A 27,105-nucleotide genomic window follows, 5' to 3' on the forward strand; every position below is an offset into this window, starting at 1 on the left:
ATTGGGTTAGAAAGATTAATCACCGTTGTAATAAAAAGAGACCAGAAATAATTCTTTCAATTAATTATTATTTATAATAAGACGATGCACTCATGGGAAGGAATATGATGCTATTCTAAGACTTGAATTGGGTTAGAAAGATTAATCACCGTTGTAATAAAAAGAGACAAGAAATAATTCTTTCAATTAATTAATATTTATAATAAAACAATGCACTCATGGGAAGGAATATGATGCTATTATAAGACTTGATTTGGGTTAGAAAGATAAAAATATTTTTGATTTTCAAGCATTTAAGATAGGAATTTGTACATTTGAATAAAATGAAAATTTAAAATTTAAGTTTAAAATACTATAAAATAAATAATGATAAAAAAATAGCCGAAATCGGCTTTCTTTTATAAAAGCTGAAAAGAAGAAATTAGATTTGTTTTAAAAGTTCTACTAGGAGGTAAAAAAAAATAAGCTTAAAGTTTTTGATACGGAAAATATATCTTAATGTTAGGCTATTCGAAAAAGCGATTGATACCGTTCAAATAGCTCACAAGAGTACCAAACAATGGAAAGACAGTATCAAAACACACGAGAAATTGCCTTTTTTTGTGTATGTAGAAGGTGAAAAAAAAGAACGTTTTGATTTATAACTGTCGAAGTCGTTTGCTGTAAGAAAAACGACACTTTCCTGTAGACGGCGTAACATTATTTTCCAAAGAAATAACACATAGAAATAGGTAAACGGGACTTTAAGTTTACGATATTTCTTAAGATATGCCCGGGTAAAAAATAAAAAAATAAAAAGAAAATTCCTTTTTATTTTGCGTACCAAGTTTTTCAAAAAGGTGAGGAAGTCTTTGGAATATTCTTCTTCAAGAGAGGCAATGGCTCGCGTAAGATGTATGGTAAAGAACTATCGAGATTTCGGGCCATTTTTCTCTCAGCTCATACTCTTGGATAAATGTTCACAGATTAGTTTTTGATGTAGAGCTGAAGAAGGAAAAAAATTAATCGATATTCTAGAAAGAGAGAATAATCGATGAACGTCAAGAAACGCTCTGGAACACCTGCAGCCTACCCTAACGCAACTATCTCTGCAAGCAGGGGGATAGTTTGATTTTTTTTCTTCCCCTTATTCCATTTTACCATCTTTTTCTTCTTTCTCGTATGTTAAATTTTCTGTTCGCCAAAAAAGAAAAAAAAACGATGGAAAAAAATGGCAACAGATATCGGAAAGGCTATTTCTTAGATGAAGAATGAAAACTTCGAAGACAGCTTTAATAAAGTATTGGAATCGTACAAGAGAGCACATTGCTTCTTTGTGCGCAAATCTTTATTTAATCAACAACAGCGACAGCAGAAATTGGCGATATTGGTGAAAGTTACGAAAATAAGGATCGGAAAGTGAATTGTTGAGATTGCATAATGAAGACTTTTTTCTTTTTTTTTTGGCGGCGCAGTTTTTTGCAGTTTTATGTTCTTTCAAAGAATTCGATAACTATTAAAATCTGAAGAAGAAAATAAAGATTTAGATCGAGGGAGGGATTATATACCACTTAAGTTAAAGTTTTTAAAGTATTAAAACACCTTAGAGGAGATTTTTTCGAAAGTTTGCTCAACAACAATTGATTGAAGTTTTTCAGCGGAGCTAAGCACGTAACAGCTGAGTGATGCTCTATTTGAGAGTCTCAGAAGTTTTTGGCGTAATTTATTTTTCTTATCTTAGACTATTTCAGAAAAATTTGAATTATTAAAAAGAAGTTATCAAAATAGAGTCAACTGAGTCGACTAAAATATGCTGGATAAGAAGTGTTGTCAGAGCTGGACCATCGTGTAATATTGATGTTTTTATAAATATCGGTAAATTGAAATTCGGATATTTATCCTGAGCCAAATAAAACATACTAGATAAGATGTGTTGCTAGCTATCAAAACTGAATCATCAATGTATATTGTAATATCGATCGTTTTTTATATTCGTTTATATCTAAATATAGCCATATTCAGATAAGAATCTTTATCTTGAAGCAGACATTCGATTAGACATGTTGCCAGCCGTCAAAACTGAGTCATTTATTTTTTATACAAATATCTTTTTTTTAATATAAATATCACCACATCCAGGCAAGGATATACTGTGAACCAAATAATACATACTAAATAAGACGTGTTGCGAATCATCAAAGTTGAGTCATCGATGTATTCTGTAAGATCTATATTTTTTGAATAAACATCGCCATATTCAGATAAGGATATCTATCTTGAGCTAGATAATACATATTAAGTAATTGGAGCTACCAGCCATAAAAGTAGAGTCATCGATGTATTGTGGAAGATCTATCTTTTTTTTAATATAAATATCACCACATCCAGATAATACATATTAGATAAGACAAGCTGCCAGCCATCAAAGCTAAATCATCGATGTATTGTGTAATATCAATCTTTTTCTTTTTATATAAATATCACCACAACCAGATAAGGTGAGCCAACTAATACATATTAGATAAGACGTATAGTCAGCCATCAAAGCTGAGTCATTGATGTATTGTGTAACATCCAGGATTTAAAAAAAAAAATAAAAAACAAATATCGCTATATCCAGTTAAGGATATATTGTGAGTCAAATAATACATGCTAGATAAGACGTTCTGCCAGCTATTGGCGATACTTTGGCGTAAAGTGGTTGTCACCAATTTTGGAGTTCAAATACATGAAATTTTTTAACAGTGTACTCGTCATTCCATTACCTCTCATAAAATTACTTATTGTAAGTTTAATTATAAAAGTAATTACCGATAATTATAGGAATAAAAGTACTCTAGCGCAATTATTAATTTAAAGACAACGAAATTTCTCATGAAATCTTCTATGTTCATTAGTTTGAATTCAAATAAACGAAACATTTTGTAAGTAGCTCTAACCTAACACTAATAGAAATTCAAATGTCAATAATTGACGTTTTATTTTTAAAAAAATTATTAGCTGAAAAGAAAAAAATACTAAAATCAGAAGTTTAAGAAAAAAAAATTAAGTTATTATATTCTACATAATTAAGTTATTCCATGTTATAGAAATTTTTACTACTAGAAATTAAAAAAAAAACTTGTTTACATGTTTATGAGAAAAAGACAACGAAATATGTCACTAACCCTCTATGTCCAGTTCATTGTCATCGAAATCAGCCATGGCCGGACAGATGCACTTGATGGGGCAAGGAGGACACGTGTCTGATTTTACAGTAGTTGTGGAAACGATTGGAACTGTTGGCGACAATATTGGTCAACATAAAATGTCAATCGCTAAATTATATAATAACTTTTGTTCAAAAGTAAGAGAAGGGAGAAGGAGTGTTAGTCACAAACGACACCATTGCTTGGCGAAACTAGACAAGAAGCCACAGAACTTGGAAGTTACAAGAACAGAGTTAGTAGATGAACCAGTTTAAGAAAAAGCATCCGGATTCTCAATTTTGTAACTGTATAGCTAAATGTTATGAATCCAACTTGATTTTTCAGGTAATTTTAAACAATTAAAAACTGTAGACATGGAATTAATATCCAAACTTTTTTGAACGGACAACAACAACGTAAAATAAGCTGACATTACAGGTTCTTTGTAACGGTTAAAACACAAGACACAAGAAGCTCTAATTGCAGACAATTTTAAACAGTTTAAAACAAGGCACATGAATATGGCATTTTAGATTAGTTTAAAAAGATTGAAGATGACGCAAGACATAGACTTTTCACACTATTTTAAACCATGAAAAAGTTAGATTTCTTGGATTGTTTCATCCAAATTTTACAACTATCAAGAAAACTGTTAAGCTACTTCTATGGAATGACTTTTTATTTATTCTGTAATTGAAATTACTCCTTTATTAGAATAACGCACTGTAATAAAGTAATATTTATATAGAATCTTAAGCAGCTTTAAAAGCTTACTATTCCTTAATGCTTTCAGAAACAAAACCGTCACTATTTTGATTTAATAGAGTAAAAATAAATAATTACTTGTGAAATTAAAAAGATAATATCGAACTATTGGTGTAAAAATGTCAACTCTGTTTGTTAAAAATTTCAACTTTTGCAGATTGTGCTTACCAGAAGCAAAACTTCTTTGTTTCTGATTTGTTTCTAAAACATGCTGACGAATTATAAAATTTTCACACTCACAACAGCAAAAGAAAATGTTTTTAGAAAAGAAAAATTAACACAGAAACTTTTTAAAGCTTAGTAGCATATTTAAATTAACAAGGTTAACGAACACATAAGGAAAGTAGTGCTTAATTAGTACTAAAGAAGGATTAGTGCATAAACTAAAAGTTAGAGGGTCAACCGGTTTTAAAAGTAAAGTGTATAAACCATGCAGAATTAACATTAGAAGTCCTGAGTGTTAGTAAGTGAATGAGTACAGTTACAGTTAAAGGAAAGGGGCAACTGTGTTTTTAAACACTCACCCGTCATCTCAGATGTAGATGGCTTTGGATCTGAAAAAGGCGGAAAAAATAGGGAGCAATTACTATTTAAGAGAAAAAATAGGTGGTGATTAGAGCTTTTTTCAAAAACGAAATGTTTTTAGCTTGAAATTTTCCTCACTTTTTTTTTCTCCTTATCATTATTTTGAAAATGTAATATCAAATTTATTTGAAATTATTTTTTAGGGTAGTTTTTCATGGTAGTTAGGGTAGTTTCCTTAGGTTCCGATCATTGAAATTTCATTAAATTTTTTTTCTCCGGATCATTATTTTGAAAATGTAATATCAAATTTATTCGGAATTATTTTTTAGGGTAGTTTTTCATGGTAGTTTCCACAGCATGCGATCTGTAATGTCTAATTAAATTGTTTGCTTAGTTTCATAATTATGACTTTTGAATCATAATTACGATCGAAATCATACATACCTTTGGGTATAATACTGTAACTATCATTTATGTATTTTCCATTGTTTATAATAGTGGATGTATGCACGCTTAAAATTACAAAGAATATCTATAAAATACTAACTCTATTTGACTTTTCTATCATTACCAATAATGGATGTATTTTGGCCTTTAATTATGGAACCTGACTTAACTATTGTTGATAACAATGAGAACAAAACTATGTTAAAAAAATGATGAATCCTGATGAAAATAATACTGATATTTAATTCCTTAGGATTAAAGGTATAAAGTTTTAACTAAAAAAGGGTACCCGTTATTAAAAATTATGATGAAAATAATAGATGAATATCGTAATGCCATGAAATTTATTGTTTTTGAGATTAAATACTAATTAAATATGAGTATTTTTAGGTTTATAAGTAGGATAAAAAAATGAATAAATACACTGTAAAAAAGGGTATTTCAAAATTGAGCAAAGACGTGTCAAAAGAGTTCCTAAACAAATAATAGTCGAAATTTAGAAAACCCATGTATTCGAAATTGAAACAGCATATTCTTATTTTCGAGCAAAATGCTTAGTCTCAAAAGTGATGTGGAGGGAGAAACGTGTGAGAGAATTGTTCATTAGGCACCTGCAGGATTCGAACCAAGGACCGCTCGGTTCGTATTATGATGCTAGAAGCCACCACCGTTGCACATTCCTGTCCAGAGAGAGTTAGGGATCGTTATATAGTAACCTCCGCAATGACACATCATGACATACTAATTTCCAATTTGAATGATACAAAGAGTTGCAATCGTTTTCTACCGATAGGAATCAAGCCAAGGACATCTGGGTTCACATTAGAATGCTCTAACCACCATATCAATACCACCAAGTCCAGGGAGAGTTAGGAAGCTTTAAATTTTCCATTCGATTAAAATTTTTTAAGATGTAGTGAAATAAGCAAAAATGGAAATTAAAATTATCGATCTCTTGACTAAGTTTTGGGGTCATATTTTTCCAATTGCAACACTTTATCTTTATACCATTGAAATTGGAAATTATGTCCTGATGTCTTACTCTCTTTGCTGGGTTGTAGAATTATGTTGGTTAGAGTATCCTACGGGCCGGGGGACAGCCTGGTCGGTAGGGCACTGGGCCCATGTCCAAGAGTTCGTGGGTTCGAACCCCGCCGGCCGAAGACTCCCCGTGTAGTAAAGTGACTGATGCACGTTAAATCTGTCCAGTCGAAAAAGTCCTCCATGTTCCCATAACAAATCAATACCTCTGGGGTACTGGATTGGAGATCGTTTGATTCAGGTCAAAATTACGATCTGTGGATGAATGAATGGATGTATGAATGGGTCCGCCCTATAAACGGGTGCGACGTATGGTGTGGCAGAAGTCGAATTCTTGGCCATAGATGGCGCCACTGGAAAACATCCGAACAACAGAGCATCCTGTTTCGAATCCTGCTAGTAGTCAACGAACATCTCACACATTTCTCCCTTCACAACACTTCTGAGACTATGCATTTTGCTTAATATATGCTGTTTCGATTTTGAATGTATGGGGTTTTCATAATCTAATATTATTTACTACGGAGCTATTTTGGCGAATTTTTGTTAAATTTTGAGAAACCCCTTTTTGCGAAAATAATAAATGTTTGATTTTAAGAGCACTTGCACTACTGACAAAAATGTGTGATTCATGTTAACAATATGTTAAGGGGAAATATATGTTTAGTAACTAAACTATATCTTGAACTTTAAAAACTGAAAAACTCTACATGCATAACAAACAATAACAGGTTGTATAAGGCTGCGTAACATTTAAAAATATATTTTTAAAAAAAATTGATAAAATATGATATTTAAGATTTGATATGAAGGGGGTGCAAATGCATACAAGAACAAACTAGAAACAAGCAAAAATACAGAACAATTATAGATAATTCATGCATTTTAGATAAATCAATTATTTCTAAAGACATAACAAAAGAACATATCTTTATACAATAAAATCTAAAATTATATGAATTTTAAAAATAATTAAATATTTTGTCATGATTTGTTTCATAAATAAGCACTAAAAGCAGCTTGTGAAATAATATATAGGTATATGAGAAAACTTAAGCATAGCAGTTTAAAAAGCATAAAAATTAGTAATTATAAGAAAAGAAAACATCCCACTTTCCGAAGTACTAAAATTTTAAGACAAATTTTATTAGTCAATTTAAAATAAGTGATTAGCTTGCACAAAGAAAAAAAAATGTAGTATTCTGTTTTGAAACATTGTGAGGTTTCTTAGTTGTGAATAATAATATCAAAGACGAAATTAATTTAGCGCAATTTTTTCTAATTTTTTAAAACTTATGATTATCATTTTTTATGTACTCTATCTTTACGATCGATTTAAAAGGCTCATAAATTCACATAGTTGAGGAGATCAGTAGATAAATATGTGACATTTTAGTGAATTCAATGAAGTATTATTAACCCTTTGACACAGTGGGGACAGCAGTGCCCCTAAGATATATTTTTTTCCCTGGCACTCTAACTACAAGTAAAATTGCATTTCAGTATTTTTTTAATTGTAAAAAACAGTGTAATAATTATTTAAAAAAAATCTGTTAAATTGTAGGAATTATATTTGTACTAAAATATAAAATCCAAAATAGTAGTTGGAAATTTTTTTTCTCATTCATTTTCAAAAAAGTTATCAATAATTGATTTTGTCAATTAAAAAAATTTCAATGATGAATAACTCTCTAAATAACTGTGCATAATTGAAAAATTATTGTTTGGAAGTTAACCGCGTTTGGAAGATTTTAACTTTAACGTACATAAAAGATACTGGTGTTTAATGCTGTATTTAATAACCATAAATTATTTAAATGCTAAATATAATATTTTTCATTTTTACCTAAATTAATCAGAATAATGAAAAAAGTATGAAAAATATTTTTAATAATAATTTAGAGCCAAAGGGTTAAAGTTCATACATTTATAGTTTTTATAGTGTTTGAAGAAATAAAGGCTATGTCTTGCTTTCGTTTCTTGTTCATAAATTTCTAATAATTGAATTCTATGAAATTCCTAACATATTTTTATTTGATTACTCTTGGTGTTTTACTATGCAGCCAAAAAAGAAATTTTATTATTATTCTTTTTTTATATTTTTTTTTATGACTGCAATCAGCTTATTGCCTAATGTATTTAAAACCTTCGTAACCTCGAAAGTACTCACAGACTTAATACTTCCTCCACTGAAGATATCCGATATTTAATAACTTGACTAAAGAAGTCCAATATTGTCTGGTTAAAAAAAGTCGAATATTTCTCCCAAGAAATCTCAATTTTTTTTAAGAATATCACTGTGAATCTAACTACATTATCCTTTTCTTTTTTACACAAAACCCTTTCATTCTTATTGGCGGCAACAAAGTACAGCTCAAAATACAGCTTAACACAGCTCTAATAACAAACTCTCAAAACTCGGTGAACTTAACACAGCTCTCACAACAAGAACACTTAAAATCCAGTGAGCTCAATACAGCTCTCCCAGACTTTCGCAAATACGGCAACTTGTGGTATCCGTTCATCGAATTTTCCGATTGAATTCCGGTGGGAGAGCATTGTGGCGTAACTACCACTATTTTTATTAAACATCAATTCACTAGTATATAAGACATGCTAACTCATGTCCGTCTTGGGGTACCTTGTGATTGATGAGGGTTGACATTGTCGAAATCTTTCTCCACATTGGTGACCTGGACGTGATATATAGCATACCATATATATATAAAAATCTCAATTTTGAATTTTTTGTTCCTTAAGTGGATTTTTCAATTGCACTGCTGAATACTTTTCTTCATTCGAATCTTGGAAAATTTGAATTTTTTATCGTCTACTTTGAATTCCACGTATTAAGAGTATGCTTTATTTAACACAATGTATTGCCGAGAAAAAGAACTGTATAGTTGTCTCTTTAAAAAAAAATATATGTACGGCACTGAAGAATTTTCTAGTCGTTTTGAGCCATTTGAGTCATCTTATATTTAAGATGTTTGCATAAAGTGTTTCCGGGGGATGTACTCCTGTAGCAGGCGATTTTTAAGGCGTCTTTACCGTCACTGTCCAAGAGATATTATACAGTTTTACACATTACCATTTATTTTTTCCCGTTCATCCCCCTTCCTTAAGGAATATAAAACGCATTCTTCCCTTTTGTGTTTGATTCAATTTTGTTTTTCCCTACACATTTTTATCTCTAGAGGGAAGTATAAAAAATCTCGGGGAAGTAGGCATAAACACGAATCTAGAAAGATGGAGAAATAGGGGAAAGAATCTCATATTCCCTTGTCTCTTCCCTACTCTTACCCCATCAAAAAATGGATAAAAATCCGGAAAAGATGGCCTCAAAGAAAAAGAGTATAAAAGACGTTCATGAGGAAAAAGGAAAGCGTTTTTACGAGTCCGCGGTGATGCTTAACGCGGTTCAACGCTGCATATCAACAAGGATCGCAGAAACCTGTTGGTTCCTGTTATTTTTTTTTTCTCTTTCGAAATGATCCTCTTTTCTTTTAAGTTGTTTTCTTTTTGCATTTAAACTTGAAAAAGAAAATTTCTTCCAACCCGATCAATGGCAATTTTTTTCCAAAACCATCGATAGCATTTTTTTTAAAAATTTGTGCTTGCAGTATTTTCTTGTTCGTGGAGAAATTGAATGAAAAAAATACTCCCACTTTTTTTTAAAGCCTTTCTCGAAAATTTTACGGAATTTTAACGAGGATTCAAAGGAATTAATGAATCCTTTTATTGAAAAAAAAGTAGGAAAAAAAACTAAATATTAAATATAAGAAATGCGATGAAAAGATATTTAAAGCATGGAATATTTTAAAAACATTTATTTCTGTAAGTTATAACTGTAGCAGTTATCTATCAGTTTTATGTATTTATTAAGATGCGTATATTGTATTATAATATTCAAAATTCTAAGTATAATTGAGTTAATAACTCGATGGAAAAAGAAAATTTTTTATATGAAAATTTGCTTTTTGGAATGAAAATAACAAAACTATAATATATAATGGAATCTGAAACGATTCGCGTGGTTTCAAACAACGATACATTTTCACTGTCGTAAAAAATACGGACACATAGTAAAATATTGAAAACATTAAAAAAAATGTTGACACGTTCTCGAAATAAGGTCACGAAAATTTCATGTATAACTTTTAACGTTCAGCTGACCGACCTGTGTAGGGGTCAGGGAACTGCCCTTGCATGAGAAAGGTTCTGGGTTCGAATCCCGGGCAAGGCATGGATGTTCTTTCATTCTCTGTACTATCTGCCTTTACTGTGAGAGCAACGTTGGCCCCCCTAATATGGTGCCCCTGAAAGAGTGGCCAACAAATCTTCCCACTTCCAAGAGGTCGTGGGTTCGACCCCAATCAGCCGAAGACCCTCCGTGTAGTAAATGGTGACTGGTACACGTTAAATCCCTCGTGTCACAAAGTCCTCCGTGTTCCTATAAGAAATCAAACCACTGGGGGTACTGAATTTGAGATTGATCGTTGGTTGGTTCAAGTCAAAATTACGATCTGTGAATGAATGAATGAATGCAAAACTAGGTCCACCCTATAAATGGGTTGTAAGGAGTGTGGTGTGGATGAAGTCGTATTCTTGGTCATAGATGGTGCCACTAAAAAACAAGAAACGCACCCTCTGCCTTAAAATTCGCTTGGTTTCACCAAGCAGGCTTGCTGATATTGGCAAGTGGCATTAGAAACAACAGCTAATATAACAGGGTGTTCGTAGAACGTTGTCTGAAACTATATCTTAAACAGTGACTAAATTTTAAGAAATAGGTTTTTTAAATATCCAAGAATAAGTTTCGACCACAGACTCAAAAGGTGTCAAAGGAGTTCAACGGATATGTTAATTAATAACAACACCATCAGGATCAAAGACTAAAACCCATCAGGGCGTTTAAGAATACGATTTAGCAAGGCATATAAAAAAATTAAAAAAAAAAAACGCATGATAAATAACGAAAGAAACGAGATAACCTGCATCGCCAATATCAAAAACGCAAAATGCTAATATCTTTTCTAAAAAAGAACAAGACTAGCTTTTGTTTGAAAAAACTGAAAATTTTTGGTGGATGTATTTTAAATGCGGCTTAACAAATGAATGTTTTTTAATTATCTGTTCAATCAAATGCAATCAATCACATTTTCAATTAAATTATTAGTTATTCTGTGAGTTTGGATTCAGGTGGCTTGGTTGTTCAATGACAATTGGTGCCAGAAGTGGGATTCGAACCCACGACTCAGAGCTTTTATTTGTTACTCAGTTTTCCTTTTCAAATTAGTGTTTAAATTAATTATATAAATACCTCAATTTTTAGAGAAAGTATATAACCCATGAAAATTAACGATTTTAAAAATATCTCACTATATATTTTTAATTATTTTCTGAAAATGAATAAAGCATTTATACTTATTGTATATTTAAATTAAATAGCTGAGAGAAAAACGTGTAAAGTAAATTTAAAGTATGTAACTTACTTTTAAAAACACTAGTTATTTGGTCTTGGAAATTTAAGTTTATTATAAATGATAATCTAGCGAATACAAACTATCTTTGCGTATCTTATATACAAATAGGGAAAAATAATTTTAACGCCGATTTAAAATGAAAAACAGTAAGTAGCCTCTGATAAATCGAACCATAAGATTTATTTTTTCAAGAATTATTGAAATATATATTAAAAACTTTTACGTTTCACGAATTTCATGAAATTAAGCGGACTACTCGATATATACGCAGCTTTAAAATTGTGTATACTGATTTTACTGTTTGCGTTTCTAAACACACTGCTAAGTATAGAAAAAGGTATAAAAGAGGAATAGTGTCGATTTTCATAAAATAGAGAAAATGCATAAAATTGGGAAAGGCTATTTTCGTTTAGAAAGAAAACGAAATTTTCTTCTCCCGTGGTAGAGGTAAGTTGTAACGGTCTTCAAAGTATATTTCTCATAAAATATCCATCTTATGTCGAAGCAAACCTTCTGTTCTGCCCTGAAGCCAACTTCAAGGAACATGTGTCCAAAGTAAAAGTTTTCTTCTTTGCTATATTACTTCCGTTTTCTTACCCAGAATTCCCTGCGCGGTCGATATGGTATGGACCTTCTGGCGCCATATTGGATGCCAGGGTTTCCAGTCCTTTTTTTTTCCTTCTTTTTTCTTTCAAGCAGTTTATAAATAAAACATGCCTACACTAAACGTGATAAAATATGCATGTTTTTACCATGTAGTAATTTTTGTTTTGATTAGTGGGCTTAACAGGGCATAAACATTTAAAAAATGTGAAATTACATATTTTTTTTAATAATTAAAACGTAATTTTAAACAAGTTTATGATGCTTTTTTGCTTCGATTCGATTCGATGAACATTTCGATTTATATTGGCGATAAGGTAATATTTTAAAAGGCAGCATTTAGTTTCTTAGTTTCAAATATTGTAATAGTTTATGCGCAGTTATTTTCTTAATAAATAAAAGTTATAATATTATATTATTTAAATTTAGTACGATTTTAAAGCACGTAATTGTTATTATATATTAAATTAATTCAATTTTTAACTTTATATTTTTTTAATAATATTTACTTACAGATGATTCGTACATACCAGAAAATTTACTAGGGTAAATTTTTAAGAAAGGGATATTTCATGTATCTAAGAAATTTCAACGGACTTTTAAGAAGGAATATTTCAGCTATCTATGAAACTCCAATGGGTATTTAAGAAAGGAATATTTAAAAATATTTAAGAAATTCCAATGGAAGGAATATTTCGCGTATCCAAGAAATTATAATGGGTTTTTAAGAAAAGAATATTTTCTGTTTCTAAGAAATTCCAGTGGGTTTTTAAGAAAATCCAATGGGTTTTTAAGAAGAGAATATATTTAATGTATCTATAAAATTCCAATGGGTATTTAAGAAAGGAATTTTTCGTGTATCGATGAAATTCTAATGGATTTTTACGAAAAAAATATTTCCTGTATCTATGAAATTCTAATGGGTATTTAAGAAAGGAAAATTTCATGAATCTAAGAAATTCCAATGGGTTTTTAAAAAAAGGAATATTTTAGGAAAAATATTTAAGAAAAAAGTATATACCGGAAAATGTGGCCAACTTTTTTAAATCTAATTGTTAAATATTGATGAATTCTTAATTTTTTAAAGTAAAATTTGTATGGAAACTTTATTATTATCAAGTCGCAACAGTTTATTTCCCAAACAATTTGACACTCCGTTTTTCTAGTTGAGAGTAGATTTCATATCAAAATTTATTTTAAACAGTTATTTCTTTCCTTAAGTATAACTTAAAAAATTACCCCAATCTAAAATAAAAATTACAAATAATCTACATTATTGTTTGGCATTTTTGTTCATACATACATTAAATTTTGTCTCCTTTTTTTCAATTAAAAGTATTTAGTATACATGATATGATAATTTATTTTGAAAATTACCAAAATTGATTCCTTTTGATTAAAGAGTGAAATAAGAAGAGTGACCCTTCCCAAATTTTTATAATTTTTAGATTAACTCAAAAGACTCACGATATACTGGTAATTTTACTGTGTAAGATTTTTGTCATAAAAATTCCACTAAATTTCGTGCTACAAAGAGAGAAAAAATTACGAAAAACTGCCAAGTTTGGCTGAATGAAAATAGAACAAATTCTTATGACGTTTTCGGAAATAAAATTTACTTATGGTTTTAATCAATGCTTAACATTATATTGCTTAAAGCTAGAAAAGAAATAGCTTCAAAATAATTTTATTTTTAAACAATTAGACAAATTCTGTTAATCGTAATAAAATAATAATCTATTAAACAGCAATAGACGGAGAAACTAAAAATTTAATTAAGTTAGCTACAAAACCAACATCTTATCTGAAAAAAATCTTAAATATAAATAAAGTGAAAATTAATTATTTATTTTATCAATACAAACCTGTCGTTTATTTTCTTTTTAGTTAAATAAAAAATATTTTAAGTAGGTTGATTAAAATTGAGCCATAGTTAAAAATATTAAAGATTAAGGGTGTCATAAAATTAATCGATTCACAAAATTTGTTAACTACGACAAAAATTAAATATGCAGACACTATAATTTAAATTTAATTGAGAAAAAAATCGATTTAAATCTGAGAAAATGTCGGAATTCCACGAAGGAGATATTTACTTAAATAAAAATTGGTCTAAAAAACTCAGGTTTTATTAAACGCATTTTTAACGAAATATCAACATTCGATTAGTTCAAAATAAAATATTGAAACTAAGAAATTTATTTTATAAGACCTTTATTTAGTTGAATAAAAACATCAGATTTTGTTAAATAATATTTCGATACAATCAGACATTTTAAAGCAAAAATTGATAAAATAAAAAAAACCCGTTAACATTGTTTCTCAATATTCAACGAAATAAAAACTTGATTTAGATTCAGCTTATCTGATATTAAATAAAAAGCAAACGTTAAAGTCAATATTAAAAGTATATAAGATAGTTTCAGAAACGACATTTTATTATAGCACTTAAAACGTCAGTGCGTAATATTTTCAGAATTTAAAGCTTATTGTATAGCAAGGCATCTATTTTTAGAAATAAATATGATTTTTTTTTCCAATTATTTCCTTTTATAGTTCAATATTACATTCTATAAAATAAATCTGGTATATTAAGATGTAAAATAATTTAGAAATAGCCTAAACATTTCTTTACAACTCATTCTAAGCTGCTACTAGAGAATTTCGCATAGCATCCAAAGTATATAACAATGTTAAAAGATGAGGATGTGAAACAAAATCCATTTAAATTTCGTTTTTATTGGATAAGGTGAAGCCCTATCGAAAAATATTTTATCAATACGCGTCCGAGTAGGGAAAAGAAATAGGGAGAAGAGATATCTAGGTAACCATAGCAACGAGTAACTCACCTTCAGGGCAACGGGTATCCCATCCTTGAGCGACATTTTGAACGAATTTATCATTTTTCCAAATCCTGGAAGAAAAATAAATCTATCATTTCGGGACAGACAATAAGATGGGGAATGCATTACAAAACTGACATTATAACTGTGTCTAAGAATTTATTCTCTTAAAGGCAAAAATAAGATATCACTTTTATTGATGTTTAACTTAACTACAATTTTTCTTGTATACTATACTTCTCTGCCCTATTAACTATTTTTATTGTACTTGGATGAAATATGTCCCTATCTGTCTGGAAGTTTGGTAGAATCGTTCGCGAGGAAAGTTTTATACAATGTTTATATATTTTGCTGCATTTTATTGTATCTTTTCATTGTTGTTTTTTTGACAGATGTAACTTTATGTTAGCATTTTGTACGATTGATTTCATTTAATTACCTTGAATAAAATTTAGGTATCTCTTGTTAAAAAGTAATATTTTTTCGCTATACAAGTTAGACAGAGGTTATATATGTTACTGTGAATGACCGAAATTGGACGTTGTTGACTTCCACTGGTTAATGTTGACAATGACATAGTCGTTTTGGTAAATGTCCGAAATATATGCTAGGTCTAGTTAAGTGTCAGAGACCGGTATACATTTGCCCGGTATACTCTATCTCAATGTTTTTTAAGGTCAAGTGCCACTGCCCCAAAATATGTGCTATATATATGTATGCCAAATATAACTGGTGGACAAAATTAAGAGATGGAAGACATTTTCCCAAATATCTCAAAAAATACTGAATATAAATAAATGAAATTTGGTATGGATATAGCTTATTCCACGATAATAAAGTATGCAAAACAAAAATGAAAGTGCCATTCACTGGCAAGACCTATTGCCAATAAATCCAATGTAGTCTGAACTTAAGGATAAAAGATGACAATAAAAGTGAGGCTTGTACAGTGTGTGTTGCCTCTAGTATGGTGTATGGTCACCCCTGACAGACAGACAGCATGCACAACGAGTATGCATGCTGTTAATAAGGGAGTTAAGGAGGACTCGTGGAAGACCCTCCCATTCTTCCACCAGAGCAATTTTTAACTCCAGAATGGTTCTGGGGGGAGGTTAGCGCATCGCAATAGCTCTCCCAAGAGCATCCCAAGCATGTTCAATAGGATTCAGGTCAGGGATTTGGTTGGCCAATCCATTCGTTGAATATCCTCGCTTTCCAGATACTCATCAATCATGAGAGCCCTATGTGGTTGCGCATTGTCGTCCATAAAAATGAACTCAGGGCCAACAGCGCCCCTGAAAAGACGCATAGGGTTCTAGGACCTCCTGCCTGTACCTCTGGGCATTCACGGAACCATTGTCAAACACATGGAGCGGTGTGCGGGTATCTTGCATGTGCGAATAAATGTGCGAAAATGCTTTCCATCTCTTAATTTTGTCCACCAGTGTAATTAAGAAATAACAGTCGAAATGTTTCACGCGTTCAAACACTATTTGATTAAATACTTTATTCACATAAATGTTGATTATTCTGATTATAAGAAACCAGATTATTCATATGAATGCTGATTGCCTTGTTAACGACATAGTTCCTTAACACATCTCTATAACGCGTGTCATTATATACTGATTTGCCTTTCTCGGCCTCTGTGGTTTTTGTACTGATTATCATTTTTTTTTTCTCTCGGCTACTGTGATTTTTCTGTTTTAGTTTCTTAGTTTTTTTTTTCATTTTTCGTTGGTAACCTTTTCGATTTATATTTCAATAAACTTTTGTTTTTTCTCATTCACGTCTGCCAAGTCTTGAAAATGGGCATCGGTTTTTGAACGCTTGAAACATTTGGACTGTTGTTTCCTAATTATATATTTTTAAGCGAATGAAGTTTTTAACCAGGTAACATTCATTACTTGTATTTAGTAAACTTTTCATGGCTTAATGTTTTATTCTTTCATATTTCAATTTTTTAATATTTTGTTCCATATTAGCTTTATTTTATCACTAAGTTGCTCTGTTTAGGTGTTCAATTATTTAAGTTTTATGATATAGAATTTCAACGGTTCTAACAAATATTAAAATTTTCTAAATCGGTGACGAAACGAAACAAGCTTCAGTATTTTAATACAATCGTGACCTTCACTACTGATTATAATTAAGGTATTTTAATTATTTATTTATATTTTCTTAAATAAAAATTTTTTTATGAAGCTTACAGACGTTTTATTGCTAAAACGGTACCATAAAAAAAGAATTCTTATTAGTAATAACGTAAATTTACTACCACTATTTTAACTTTTTAAGAAGGATGAAAACTGATGAAGAATATAAATATTTTATTTATATAACAGATATATGGCAGACGATTTTATTATAAGTATAGCTGATAAATATTTCATAGAAAAGTTCTAACAATGACAATTTCATTCAATAAATTCAAGGAATGTTGAAAAATTTTTTTTTTAGAACTTTCATCAGATTATTGGCTAGAATTACGAACCATTTTCCTACAAGACAATCTACGTCGATTTTTATGTTTAAGACCTTTAAAAAATATTAAGATTAAAAAAGAAAAACGTAATATTGCAGACGATTTATCATTTTAGAACAGCATTAAATATACATCGACTATGATTAATTGCTGGACGAAGATGAGCTTAAATTAAAACCTCGTTTTGTCAATAATTGCACAGAAGAACGTTTCATCGATGAATATTTCGAAGAACTCCTTAAATAGACAAATCTAAAACCTATAATAGTTTTTAGGAAACAAAACATTGATGGAGAAGGGGAGAAAAAAAACTTTACTAGATGTAAAAATGAAGATCGTGATTGCTCGTAAAAGATTTCAAGAAGATGAATTTGGTTGAAATTCGTTGATATCAGTTTTCGATTCTCTGGGGTTGCTGTTGCTCGAAGATAGTGTTTTTTTTTTTTTTTTTTTTAAATTTTTTTAACCACCATTAGATACCTAAGGAGAAAGATATTCGATACGGTGTAATTATTTAACTATTGTATAAACTCTTCTTAGATTTTACTTCGAACTTATTTAGGGAAGTAATCCCTAAATAAGCTATAAAGAGAATATTCTGTAAATGTAATATATACGTAATTATTCTATTTAACGAACTTTGCGAATTTCTCCATTTTGTAACTTTTTTCGAGGAAACAAGAACATTTTGGAATTTCTTCGTAAAATAACTTCCAAATAGCGAAGTAAATTTTCTATTTAACGAACTTTTCTTTGAGATCCACTTTCCCTCTTTCCTAAAATATTTCAGAACACTTCAAACTTGTTGACACATTTTATGGGGGAAATGACCTTGAATTGATTTTCAGCAGCAACTTAACTTTTAGAGAAAGCTGTAAAATCCCTTTCCCTTTTTGTTTGCATTTCAAATGAAAAACTCGATTAAACTTCGATTAACTTCTTTTTTAAAAATATAATCAAAATTCTATAATACGATTATTAAATACATCGATAATCAAAATATCGGCTTAGGAAAGTAACAGTAAGCCAAAGACTGAACAACTCTTTGATTAAACTTCTTTTTGAAAAATATAATCAAAATTCTATAATACGATTATTAAATACATCGATAATCAAAATATCGGCTTAGGAAAGTAACAGTAAGCCAAAGACTGAACAACTCTTTGATTAAACTTCTTTTTTAAAAATATAATCAAAATTCTATAATACGATTATTAAATACATCGATAATCAAAATATCGGCTTAGGAAAGTAACAGTAAGCCAAAGACTGAACAACTCTTTGATTAAACTTCTTTTTGAAAAATATAATCAAAATTCTATAATACGATTATTAAATACATCGATAATCAAAATATCGGCTTAGGAAAGTAACAGTAAGCCAAAGACTGAACAACTCTTTGATTAAACTTCTTTTTTAAAAATATAATCAAAATTCTATAATACGATTATTAAATACATCGATAATCAAAATATCGGCTTAGGAAAGTAACAGTAAGCCAAAGACTGAACAACTCTTTGATTAAACTTCTTTTTGAAAAATATAATCAAAATTCTATAATACGATTATTAAATACATCGATAATCAAAATATCGGCTTAGGAAAGTAACAGTAAGCCAAAGACTGAACAACTCTTTGATTAAACTTCTTTTTTAAAAATATAATCAAAATTCTATAATACGATTATTAAATACATCGATAATCAAAATATCGGCTTAGGAAAGTAACAGTAAGCCAAATTACCTTTGTTTAGAGCTTGTGCAAACTCTCTGATGGATGTCCCAGGCACAATAAGGATCGCGAAGACCTACGCATGTACTGAAAGAAAAAAATAATGCATTATTATTATATCTACATGGAGGAATAGATACTGGTAAAATTACCGTACTCTATAGCAGTGACATTTCTTGTAACAAAAAAAAAAACAAAAAAAAAACTGGTTTTTAAAAAACAAAAATATAGGGTATTTAAATCTTTCTTTTGATAGTTTTTCATTCATATGACAAAGGTTTTAAGGAAAATTCTTGTTGTTTCAAAAATTACAGATTTCATTTCTTAAAAAAAAATACCGTATATATATATATATATATATATATATATATATATATATATATATATATATATATATATATATATTTTATATATATATATATATATATATATATATATATATATATATATATATATATATATATATATATGTAATAACAGGGCTCCAACCCTGTTATCAGTGTTGTATTTAGCTTGAAAAATTGCAGTCATAAGCCATCAGACGTTCTACACAGGTTTATTTAAATGTTGGCTGGTATTGCTAACAGCTCACGTCCCCACTCCTGCATAGGAGGGGGAGTGGACAAGACTCCGGACATGTAATACAAAAGTATTTACTTTTTGTATTACATATATATATATATATATATACGGTATAATATTACGGTACCGTATATTTATACGGTTATCCGTTAAATACCGTAGATCTGTAAGGTACTTAAACCTTCCATTTGATAGTTTTTCATTCAGATGACAAAGGTTTTAACGAAAATTCTTGATGTATATTGAAAATTCTTGTTGTTTACAAAAATGTATTATAGGCATAACCCGGAGGAAAAAGCTCCGACTAAATTATCGTACTCTATAGCAGTGATATTTCTAGTAAAAAAAAACAAAAACAAAAAAACAGCATAATTCTGGTATTTAAAAAAACCAAAATATACGATATTTAAATCTTTCATTTGATAGTTTTTCATTCATATGACAAAGGTTTTAATAAAAATTCTGGTTGTTTTCAAAATTATAGATTTTATTTTTTTAAAAAAAAAAAAAATACACGAAAAGCAATACGCTTTATGTAACACAACTTCAAATAACAACAACCTTCGAACTGATTAAAATTTGCTACATTCAAATATGCAATTATCTAACATTTACTCAATTTTTTTCAACCAAAATGTTGGTACTGGGGGACACATTTACCAGATTACGAAGCAAATAACATTCCTGATGTTTACCACGCAAAGAGATGCTCACAAACTGCACATTTTCCGAAATTATCACGAATTCCAGATCATTCCAGGGAATTATAGCCATCGATCAAATAACAGTTAAGCCGATAAACAAAAGCAGTAGGCAACGGTAGTTTTTTTGCGATCTTTTTTTCCTGCTACGATCGTAGCTGTGTGGTACATTCGCAACATGCATGTGTGTATCTCTTATCCTCTTGGCTTCATTAGCGGTGGTCTTAAGGCAAGCTGTAATGACCTCAATTGGATTTTCCCAATTCACTCATTACGTTAATTGGATTAATGAGGGTATGATAAGGTCGGAAGCCTAACGTAGAGATGGGAGCGATTCCCGGTGATAAATGTTCGGGAATGGCGACCGAATGTCCCCCAGTTGATCCCCCAGTGATAGCTGCAATCTAGAATGTCCGTGATAAATGTAGGAATAAATACGCAATAAAAGGAATTGGCACATTTACGCAGTTACCAAGCCAATCAGAACGCCTGCAGTCGAGCAGCCGTGCTTACCGAGTTGCAGTAAATCAGAGAGCTTAATTTGCAAGTAATTTATGTGATGATTAATGTGAAAATAAATTTTGTGCTAAAAAATTATACTCTGAAAAAACTTATTAGTTTCCACGCATTTGACCCATACAATCGACTATAATAATGATAAATTTAGACATCAGCAATTAAAAATGTTGATATTGTTGCCAGTGCGATTAATTAGCAATTCAGTAGTTATTACTACTGACTTTCAGCAACTCTAACTTTCCTCTTGATCATTAGTTTGAAGACTAAGTCTTTGGTTTTATCTAGTTACAATATCTCGTCAATGTTGATATTCATTTATTTTTAAAATAATGATATTGTTAGCAGTGCCACAAGTTAGCAATCTATTAGTCATTAAAAACTGATTTTTCGCAACTCTAATTTAAATTTTGATCATTAGTTTGACGCTTGAGTCTTTGGTCTTAGCTAGCTACATTATCTCGTCAATGTTGACATCAATTTATTCTAAAAATGTTGAGATTGTTACCAGTGCGATTGATTAGCAATCCAGTAGTTATCACTACTGACTTTCAGCAACTCTAATTTTCCTCTTGATCATTAGTTTGAAGACTAAGTTTTCGGTCTTATCTAGCTACAAAATCTTGACAATGCTGATATTAATTTATTTTTAAAATAATGATCTTGTTACCAGTGCTATTAGTTAGCAATCTAGTCGTAATTACTACTGACTTTTCGCAACTCTAATTTCAATTTTGATCATTAGTTTGACGCTTGAGTTCTTGCTTAGCTACAATATCTCGTCAATGTTGACATTCATTTATTTTTAAAATAATGATATTGTTAGCAGTGCCACAAGTTAGCAATCTATTAGTCATTAAAAACTGATTTTTCGCAACTCTAATTTAAATTTTGATCATTAGTTTAACGCTTGAGTCTTTGGTCTTAGCTAGCTACATTATCTCGTCAATGTTGACATCAATTTATTCTAAAAATGTTGAGATTGTTACCAGTGCGATTGATTAGCAATCCAGTAGTTATCACTACTGACTTTCAGCAACTCTAATTTTCCTCTTGATCATTAGTTTGAAGACTAAGTTTTCGGTCTTATCTAGCTACAAAATCTTGACAATGTTGATATTCATTTATTTTTAAAATAATGATCTTGTTACCAGTGCCATTAGTTAGCAATCTAGTCGCAATTACTACTGACTTTTCGCAACTCTAATTTTAATTTTGATCATTAGTTTGACGCTTCAGTCTTTGGTCTTAGCTAGCTACAAAATCTCGTCAATGTTGATAGTCATTTATTCTAAAAATGTTGAGATTGTTACCAGTGCTAAAAATTAGCAATAAGTAAAAGAGACCAATGAAAATAATCAATGAATTTTTTATCATTCAGAAAAGTAAAGTGAATGAATTCGTCATGGTGCATAAGTCTTTGCTTATTTAATATAACAAATACATTATGTAACGTCAAGCTGAAGTTCTATTATTCGGGATACACGTAATTTAATACATTGCAGCACACCGCAGTCCTTAATACTTATTGTCTTCAATTAAAGCTTTAAAATAAGTTAGAATTGAAGAAAAATCCTCAGTCGTAAGGATTTACTCATTTCATTGTTTAGTAAAAATATTAAATTAAAACAAGGTCCTCACATTAGTAGCTAACAGGGAATACTGTATAAACACTATATTGGAAATAATATGTATACGAATAATATCACCATATAAAACTATAGATGAACTCTATGGAATTAACTTCAACAAAAAAAAACATCTTCATCTAATTGTAGTAATAATACTGCATGTACGTCGAACTAAAGCTGCACAGAGGGTTATTAGCGATTTTCTTGGAAACATCTCTAAAGATGATCCCAAGAGATGCCATCACAATTTTGAGCCACTGCAAAGGGGCTGGCCCCCACACTTTGGCTGCCTAATGACCAACGTGTGAAGTCGAGCCCTTTACAGTAGAACAGGCTAATGAGGGCCATGCACCCTCAAGCTCTTCGCAGGCTGATCAAAGTGGTCACCCATCCCCTCACTGACCACTACAAATGATGTTTGACTTCGATGACCTAATTTTATAAATAAATATGAAACAGGTATTTATTTAAAAAATGACTGAGTTTGAAACGTTTAACTAAACGTAAACGTTTAAAATTTTGCTTGGGAAGGCATATCCTTTAGGGAAAATTTTGACGGAATCATGTAATTCATAAAGTTCAACAAAATTCAGTATTTGAACTTACGAAAGTGCGTAGTAGTAAGTAAATTTTATTTAAGACCATAAATATTTCCAATGTAAATATCTGGCAAAAATAAAGGTTTTGTAAGGTAAATAAGATATTGTAATTTACGATGTAGTAAACTTAGTTTGAAAATGAGGGGAAAAAAGGGAAAATAATCGTCCGGGCACCTCGTGGGCATGGGCACTATTTACCGAATGAAGACAAAGCGCCTTAGAGGCTGACAGATTCTGTGAGTCGAAATTAACAGAATGAAATTAATGTTAATTACTAACTTGAATTTGTGATTCTGACACATTACTTCCAGAGATAGTGCGAACTTTTCTTTAAATCATTTGCACATTTTGCTCATGAAGTTCAGCCAAATCCACACGGAATCCAGCTTGCATCGTAGCGTGTCAGGATCAATAGTAAAGCAGCCGGACTTCTTCCAATTAATCACGAGAAAAACCAAAGAGTTATCGGAAAATTTTCCCTCTCGGCAGAAAATTCTTCCCTTTTCCCCCCTATTCCAGAAACTTCTGCTTCGATTCTCTTCGGAAAAGGGAGGGGAAATCCCTCTCTTTTCGCCACGTGTCCCATCGATTAATCGGGTCATTAATCGATTCAGCCGCTGTCCGAAACCGATTCCGACAATCGCTTTTCTGTTCGGGTGTCGCCGAGGCTGCTGGCTGTTGTTGTGCTAGGAAATCGTTTGGAAAAGGGATAGAAGGGATAATTCTGAGGGGATGGGGGAAACGAATCAGGAATTTGACTTTTAATTTGCTTAGGAAATCGAGAAAGTCGATTTAGATGACTTTACGCTGCTTCGTCTTTGATTAGACTTGCCGATAGCGTAAAAGGAATGAAGAACGCTGAGAAGTTGAGATTAAATTTTTGAAGAAGAATTTTCCTAAAAATATATCGCTCCTCAATCAGTTTTTAATTATGAGGACGAATAATTGCTAGTTTGTTGGAACTGTTGTCGGCGCCAGAACTGAATTAGATGAGAAAATTATCGATTTTATTGCTACGTATAAAAATTTGCTTCGACGAGTGTTCGTAATTTTCAATCAAGAAAAGAGAGATGGTGTGTGGTTTATCGCAAAATTTTAAATTGTTAGTTTTTTTAACAGAATAATAGCACTTAAAACACTCGGTCAATTTAATAGCTTTCAGCCGTTAGAAAAAAAAAACAGTAGGTTACGCCCAAGTATTTCTTTTAACCATATTTTTAATAACTCTTAGACCAAGCAAAATAAAAAGCCACAGTTTAAATACCTTACACAAGAGACAAAACTATAATTTTAAACTTAAAATACCACCTTGCCGTAAATAATTATTTTGGCTTTAGAACATGCAAATAGCTAACATATTTTAAGAAGTTATTAAACTTTTTCAAAAAGTTGCCAATTTAGCGAGACTTTAACATCTAGAGGAAACTTATTAAAATCAATGAATAATCCTCAAATTATAAAGAAAGTTTTATGAGCCTAGATAATGCAGTGTTTGAGTAACTTTTTAAATATTGAAAAAAATCTAACACAAATGTTTCTTAGTTTCACAAATTTATAGTTTTTTTTCATATTGATGTATTGTGCCATTTTCGGAATTAGCATAGCACTGGCTAAAGATAGGTTAAATTTGACAAAACGTTCATGAATAACTGTTGTTGTTAACTCACAGCTGCTATTAAAAAAGCATATTGTTCTCAAAAAAGCACTATTACATATGACAACAGACAAAGCATTCAAACAATAATAGCCTTTAACACGTCGACTGCCGCGTCACCCATATTCGGGTGACAGCAAAGTTTCTGATCACGCTGCGTCACAATATTCGGGAGATAGCAAAGTTTCTGATCGGGCCGCTCACCCATATTCGGGTGACAGCAAAGTTTCTGATCGGGCCACTCACCCATATTCGGGTGACAGCAAAGTTTCTGATCGGGCCGCGTCACCCATATTCGGGTGACAGCAAAGTTTCTGATCGGGCCGCTCACCCATATTCGGGTGACAGCAAAGTTTCTGATCGGGCCACTCACCCATATTCGGGTGAGAGCAAAGTTTCTGATCGGGCCGCGTCACCCATATTCGGGTGACAGCAAAGTTTCTGATCGGGCCACTCACCCATATTCGGGTGACAGCAAAGTTTCTGATCGGGCCGCGTCACCCATATTCGGGTGACAGCAAAGTTTCTGATCGGGCCGCTCACCCATATTCGGGTGACAGCAAAGTTTCTGATCGGGCCACTCACCCATATTCGGGTGACAGCAAAGTTTCTGATCGGGTCACGTCACCCATATTCGGGTGACAGCAAAGTGTTTCTGATCGGGCCGCGTCACCCATATTCGGGTGAGAGCAAAGTTTCTGATCCGGCCGCTCACCTATATTCGGGTGACAGCAAAGTTTCTGATCGGGCCGCTTCACAAATATTCGGGTGACAGCAAAGCTCCTGATCGAGCCGCGGTGATGCTTATTTAACTACTTGCGAAGGATATTCGTATGTATTTGAAAAGATATTTCACAGGAAGTAACAAAACTAATGAATTATTATAAAAGTAATACACACACACACAAAAATGATTTATTAAGAAAATTATTGTGAGTCCTGTAAAAGCTTTCTTGTTCACTATTTGACTCATTAAGTTTTCCATTTTTCTTCTCGGAATTTCAACGAATTAGGGTAAAGATTTTAAGTTATACTCCACTTTACTCGACAAAGATTCAAACTGATCGTGTAAAGTGGTGAGATGAGAAACAGATGCGAAGCAACGAACACAAATAAACAGACATGATACCATGGAAACAAACGAAGCGAGATATTATTCTTGTGACCACCAGAGACTCGCATTATTAAAATATCGGTGGGAGTACTTAGCAGAATACGCTTCGTATAGCGGTACTCGTGGCCTGAAGGAAATTTTACTGTAAACGCGTGCGGCACTCAACGTGTTAAGAGAAAATAATAAAAGATTGTTTCGCCCTTTATTTTCACTGGTTTCAAATTATTTAGCTGCAATAATAACTAAAAAGACGATAATTTTAAAAATAGAAAATTCATATTTTAGAATTGTTTACCAACTTACCTGCATGTTCGCGCATGTTTAGAACAACTATGAAGAGGCATGGTAAGAATCTCGTCCTGCGAGACGACTAATAATTTTGCTTCATTAATGGTATGGTATACCAAAAGATTCGTTATGGGCACTCTTTGGGGGAACACCAGCACCTCCTCCACGATAATAGGAGTAACTTGGTGGGCACTCTTATGACTTTCTGCATTTAGAGCCTTAATCACCTTGCCGTTATCTACAAAATGGAAACAAAAAGGAAAATAAGTTGTTAGCAATCTCAAACTCCTTGATTAACAATAGTAGATGATACTCAATTTTATGTAAATCACGTGTAGATTAGTTAACTAGAGTTGAATGTGAATTACAATTAGTAAATTGTTCAGTTAAGATTTCAGCCAACTGTTTAAATTCGATTGTTCGTAAAATCTACTAGTTAGCAAACAATATGAACGGATCTAGTTTTGCCTAACTTAAAGTGATTGGAAATCATATTTACGTCAAGAGTTTACAGTTAAACGAATTTAATTTGAATTCGTAGTTAAATGCAGCGAACATAATGCTACAGAAAAAAAGACAAACTTGGAAATGCATTAAGAATTAAAATAAAGTATTTCGGTGTTAAGAAATAGTACTGAAGTAACATCCTTGCTGGAAATAAAGTAAGAAATTAATATCTTTACTAGTTAAAATACAAAGTACTGTCTTTACTGAGTATGCTGTATCAAATTAACGTTTTTACTAGCTAAAGTAATGTCTTTACTGAGAAGATGGCACATTGTAATAGCTTTATATTAAACCTAAGAACTTGATCGATTTGAGAACAAAAAAATAATTACTTTTTGAATGGGATCCTTTTCTGATGAGTTTTATAAATAGGTACAAATCTATTTTGATTGGCAAAATCAGTTTCAGAGATAGGGTGGA

General features: G+C 31.2%; 1 protein-coding gene across 6 annotated transcripts in view; it reads right to left on the reverse strand.

Moving 5' to 3' along the window:
- Window positions 1-27,105, reverse strand: part of LOC107449387 (semaphorin-1A) — a 609,005-nt gene that overhangs the window by 11,516 nt on the left and 570,384 nt on the right. For 2 of the 6 annotated variants that reach the window (XM_087158983.1, XM_087158982.1), the window contains 5 exons: window positions 26,194-26,416; window positions 19,106-19,180; window positions 14,884-14,948; window positions 4,457-4,486; window positions 3,147-3,257 (listed from right to left, as the gene is read on the reverse strand). In XM_087158983.1, coding sequence (XP_087015109.1) covers window positions 3,147-3,257; window positions 4,457-4,486; window positions 14,884-14,948; window positions 19,106-19,180; window positions 26,194-26,416 — 504 coding nt within the window. The remainder of the gene's footprint in view (window positions 1-3,146; window positions 3,258-4,456; window positions 4,487-14,883; window positions 14,949-19,105; window positions 19,181-26,193; window positions 26,417-27,105) is intronic. The other 4 variants (XM_087158985.1, XM_087158984.1, XM_087158986.1 and 1 more) reach the window with 2 other exon arrangements.

The sequence above is a fragment of the Parasteatoda tepidariorum genome, chromosome 3, assembly GCF_982258835.1.
Source record: "Parasteatoda tepidariorum strain Cologne lab strain chromosome 3, Ptep-v5.0, whole genome shotgun sequence".
Taxonomy (NCBI): Eukaryota; Metazoa; Arthropoda; class Arachnida; order Araneae; family Theridiidae; genus Parasteatoda; species Parasteatoda tepidariorum.